The 5,475-nt window shown below is 37.5% G+C and overlaps 1 protein-coding gene across 1 annotated transcript in view; it reads right to left on the reverse strand.

Annotated features, from left to right (window-relative positions):
* Positions 1–5,475, reverse strand: part of KATNBL1 (katanin regulatory subunit B1 like 1) — a 19,824-nt gene that overhangs the window by 7,993 nt on the left and 6,356 nt on the right. The window contains 5 exon segments of the mRNA XM_009634169.2: position 1; positions 3–40; positions 1,674–1,953; positions 2,315–2,355; positions 3,935–4,062. The exon segment at position 1 is cut by the window's left edge and continues 74 nt beyond it. Of these exon segments, the coding sequence (XP_009632464.1) occupies position 1; positions 3–40; positions 1,674–1,953; positions 2,315–2,355; positions 3,935–4,048 (474 nt within the window). The 5' untranslated portion in view covers positions 4,049–4,062.

The following is a 5,475-nucleotide window of genomic DNA, read 5'->3' on the forward strand; positions in this document are numbered from 1 at the left end:
TGAAAAGAACTTGAGCCATAGTTTCATGGTCCTGAGAAACCTATATATTTTTGAAAATACAAAAGAAGTTTACAAGTTAAGTAGCCAGCAACAACACAATAAGCTACTCTGATACAGTAATTTAATATATGAAAAATATACTTTCCTACCTGTTTGGTAGCTGATGGGTTTAGAATTTAGCTAACAATGGCCTTAAAACCACAAATTTCCCTTAGAAGAGGGCACAAATAGATTAAGACTACATTACCCAAAAGCTACAAGAGTAAGGTCTGTAGACACTTAAAGGTATCTAATAATTAAATAGTACTCTGATACAGTAATTTAATATATGAAAAATATACTTTCCTACCTGTTTGGTAGCTGATGGGTTTAGAATTTAGCTAACAATGGCCTTAAAACCACAAATTTCCCTTAGAAGAGGGCACAAATAGATTAAGACTACATTACCCAAAAGCTACAAGAGTAAGGTCTGTAGACACTTAAAGGTATCTAATAATTAAATAGAGCATTCATGAGCATCAACCTATAATTCTCACCAACTCTGAGAACTTTTTACTTAGATGCTTATTAATTTTGAGAACTTTAACAATTTAGACACAAGCAATTACGTGCATTATTCCAAACTTTGATAGAAAAGGTTGATTTCTGAAAACACTTGTTCTCAGAATGAAGTTTAGGTATTTTATTAAAATCTTGGATTGGAATGAACACTGCAAAGCCACCCGGATCTCTCAAACCAGTTAGACAGTCATCTGTGGACAGTGATCTGGTCTTTAGTTTCTCAGAGGATGAATCTTCCCCAGGCTTCATTTCTTTACCCTTCTTTCCCGCAACCTCTTTATTCTAGCTATTCTGCTGCTTCCTCCTTGAAACCATCAAATGCAGTGGAGTGCAAGAGTGCCACAGACTTGTACCTCCAGCCCACTGGACTCTGAGGGCTCTCTTCATGGCAGCCCACACTTACAGTACTATGAAAAGATAGCATGGTGACAGCCTTCGATCTCATCTTCCCTGCCATGCCTCACTTTCATGAGGGACCTGAACACCTGCAAGCCTGAATGGGCAACAGAATTCTATGGCGACAGAAATGGAGGCGTCAACATTAAGGGACAGAAGTGGCCTTCACTGTCACAAAACCTGTTTCATTTAAATATTTGACCTTGTAGCCAGTTTTAGAAGCCCTGCAAACATTAACTGGGTTCCATCAAGCAATCTTAACAAGAAATAGTCTTATACAAACACTTAAGTTAGGTCCATATACACTGAGCCAATACTGCTATTGAAAATAGCCCTGGTCTGCCTCACTAGTTTGTTCCCATCCATACACTAAAACTTTCACGTCCATAAACATGCATGTGGTCATGCATCCATCATGCCAGATCATGAAACCTAACCAGGTCAAAGCAATGGTGCTGGTACAACTTTAACCCAGACCAGCCTGGCAGATATGAGCTTCCATAGTGACAGAAACATGGGGAAAACTGGCAGGACTACTACTGTTGACAACTATAAACTTGATCTGTAAACCGATAGATGAAGACTGTAAGTCACAAGACCTGAGCCAATCTATACCTTAAGAAAATGAATGTCTGAAAACTTTCACAGCTAACCACACAAAGAAGCTACCAGGAATACTTTAATTTTAAACTGAAGTTTCTTTAAACTCTACTTACCTCTGAAAAAAATCCACTATATTTGGATGAGGGGCCTTCTGTTTGAGATGAGCCAGAGTCACTAGAATTCAGCAAGTGTGTACGACTGTCGTGCAGTTTTGCTGGCAGATTCCCTGCACAAGCCAGTTCATTTTCTTTATTTGCCATGTCACAGCCCCTAGATTTAGGGAACTGTTTCTTTCTGTAACAAGCCTTTGGAGTATAACAATGAACTTTTCTTTTACAATACACTACTTTGAAAAGAGAGAGGGGACTGGTCACCGTTTTTCCAACTGTTATTCTGCAATAATAAAGCAGTATTTTAGTGAAGGTTGCTCTAAACCTAATGATACATATTAACACAAAGTATTGCTTATGAATTCAGCAGTTAACTTGCAGGTTACATCAAACATTTTATGCCCAAGATATACCTTCATAACACTCGAATTATCAGAAGTAAGAGCTAGCCCCAATATTTTTCTCCTGCTTTTATTAATGCAGAGACTCATTATTATGGAAGTGGACACAAGAACCAAGTATTGTCAGTAAAGTTAAGGCCCATCTTCCATTTGTGTCTGCTTGGGTGTCGTAATAGATTTAACTGCTTCTTCCTCCCTGCCTCCTTCTTGGAACTCAGACTCTACATGGCACAGCCCTCCTACCTGTTTGTGTATGAAGCCAGCTGTTTTGGAGATTTCTTACCCTGGGAGAAAGGGAATAGAGAATAAAAAAAGCTTTATTACTGAAAAGGCTCAAACACTCTTGCAGTTTGCCAAAAAGAAGTCCTGCTTTACCATGGGCTAAGTTTACCACAGATTCCCTCCCTTCCACCCGCTCTTCTTACTCTGCAACTAAAGCACAGCTATGTTAACCTTCCTATAATCTTTAAGTACTTCACAGCGACCTATAGAAGGACTAACTCTGCCACGGCTATCCTTGGAGCACCATGGTCAGCTATAGGCCCAGGGTATCTTTGGCAAGAGATGGTATTGTGACATCAGAGAGAGGTTCTTCAGTTACCAGCAAACTAAAAACTGTGACTAATATAAAAAGCCTACTGGAATCTGATGGCAAAATTGTATTACTTGTTTCACACATATATTTAAAGGCCCATAATACATCAGATGCTAGTATTGGGAAGGATGATAGCAGAACATCTCCCCACCAAAGCACAACAAAAACAAAAAATGAAGATTGCTGGAGACACCACCAGCTTGATTAACCTGAATTAATTCATATGGAACAGATTAGCACCCTGACACTAATTAGGCTGCATAGAACAGTGATATCCCAGAGGAATCACAGAATTCATTCAAGGTTGTACCACCAGAGATTAGCAAAACCTTTGAAAATTAAGCAACACAATTTGAAGATAAATTTGTAAAGACTTTTTTTATATAGTAATCTTCAATGTTTTAAAGCTTCATGTAATGAAGATTAATTGAATTGTGACATTCTGGTCTACTTTTCTTCATTAGTAAACACATTAAAAATTAAAAAGCACTAAGATGCTCAAGTTAGAAATATGTATTTTCATATAAACAGGTACTATGCTTATATAATGCAGGCATTTCAACATGTACATTTATACATGTACACATTTACATTGTGCACGTCAGCAAAACAATACTATAAGCTTTTTTTGGTAACACCAAGTCATAAAATCATGTGGGTTTTAATACATAATTTCAATAAACAAACAGAGGATATTGGCATCTTGACCGCTGCTTTAAGTGATCTTACAGTAAATATACCTCCCTAATACTTCCTCTGTACTTCACTGTCTGCCTTAGTCTTCAGCCAGTAACACAGGCACGAGGTTATGAGAAAATGTTTCTGACTAGCAAGAATCCAGTGAAAGTACAGGTGGTAGATCAAGCTGTATGATAACAAAGCGACAGGTGCATTTCAATGCAGGTATTTCACCTACCCCACCTCTCACTTGTGCCACGTAGCTCCCTTGGCAGCTTTTTGATGATAGAATTCATCTACTGAAACAGTTCTTGGATAGACTGGAGAGAAGTAGGCATGAGTAAAATCGTATCAAGTACCTACTACTCACATGGATGATACAATGCACGTAGCTGTCTGCATGCCACTGCCTCTGAGCAGTCTAAAACTAGAGGCACAGCACTACTGGGCATTTCACATTTAGATGTGCAATAGAACTTTAGCTTGAACAGTGATTATATAATTAATTTAATATATATAAAATATTATATGTATATTATAAATATTAAAAAATCAGGGGACATGAAAAAAAAACCCACCAAACAACTTACCTCCTTCATGATCTTTTTAGTGGAAGAAGAAATTCTTTTTCTGGGGAGATCAATGGGACGACCTTCAATATGCAATACTTTCTGTTTTCTAACATTGTGGGCTTCAGATGCCATAATCTCTTAAATCCCTGTTTTGAAGGGGAAGATATTTAGTTATATTTTCTAAAACATTCAATCAACTTTCTTCAAATGCAAAATCAGTTAAAACAGTTCAACTAGTTGCAAGATGTTCTATCATATAATTAATTTGAGACATCATCCTTCAGCAAATATTAGCTAGAGACCTTATCGTTAGTAACATGCTGATGAGCCCTTCAAAATTCCCATTTAGTTTTCTAAAAAAAGGGAACAAAACGAAGCCCCCTCAAAAGAAACAGAGGCAGACATCATCCTTCTCAGACCAGCTTTGTATACCTGCACTAACAGGTGCCATACAGACAAGAATAAGGCAGTTTATAAGACTCTTTCCTCCATTTCTCACACTATGAATTTCATCTGCCACCTAGAGAAAAATAACTGGTCCCACAACTGTTTCCAAGTAAGGAATGGCAGCTAAATAAAAATAATCCCTGTTTTTCAGGAAGGCAGCAAACTTCATCAAAATAGCAAAGGTAAAAAAAAAATGGAAGTGAAAAATCTCTCCTTGATTTACTGGCAAATCCACCCCCTCCCTCCCCCCGATTTTTCTCAGCATATAACTTTGGCTATTTTTCATATTAAGAAAATCTTTATTCCACAGTTAACCAGTAAGAAAATGTTTAAGTGCTTTGTCTTGAAGTAAGCAAATATTTCTACAAGAATCAAACCCAAGATAGAGACAGTTGTACATATGGTTTTGCATTTTGTGCAAGTGATTCAGAAAATCCATTGCTTGAGACTAGATTCACAAACTACATCATCATGGAACACTATTATTAAAATGTTTTAGCAAGACATCCTACCTTACTTTTAAAAACCAATTATTTGCTCTGATTTTATTGTTTACCCCCTAAATGTCAAAACTCTGTTCCCAAAATGAGCGCCCCAATCTCTCCCCTCCACCTTTAGTACCATTAGTCCTATCCCTTTTCCTCTATATAGCAGATTTATCCCACATTAAGAACTTCAGTCTTTGAAACACTAAGACACTGAGCACTGAAAAAGCCAGATGGGAAACAGCTTATTAGCCACAGAAGATCTTTCAATGCGGTAGCTAAAGGCCATCAAATAAAACAAAACAGGTGGCAGGCTCAAAACAAAGTAGAAGGTGTATTCTCCACATAACGTATATTAGATACAGTGAAAAAAAAATTCTTCAAATGCTTCAGTTTTCTTTAGAACAGGATCAGTACTGAAGAATCTCATTTGAGAGAGATCTTAAAAAAAGAAAGGAAGATTTACTGATTTACTGACAGAAACCCTTACCCAGTAAGATGGGAACATGCAGCCCTCAGACCAAAGACTTCAGCATGCATTGCAAATGGCAGCATTATTTAGGGCAAGACCTTTAACAGTTGGTGGTCCATACTTTTCCAGATACAAGGCTGGCTTAAGACTGGTTA

Source organism: Egretta garzetta, unplaced genomic scaffold (genome assembly GCF_000687185.1).
Source record: "Egretta garzetta isolate BGI_Z169 unplaced genomic scaffold, ASM68718v1 scaffold2, whole genome shotgun sequence".
Classification (NCBI taxonomy): domain Eukaryota; kingdom Metazoa; phylum Chordata; class Aves; order Pelecaniformes; family Ardeidae; genus Egretta; species Egretta garzetta.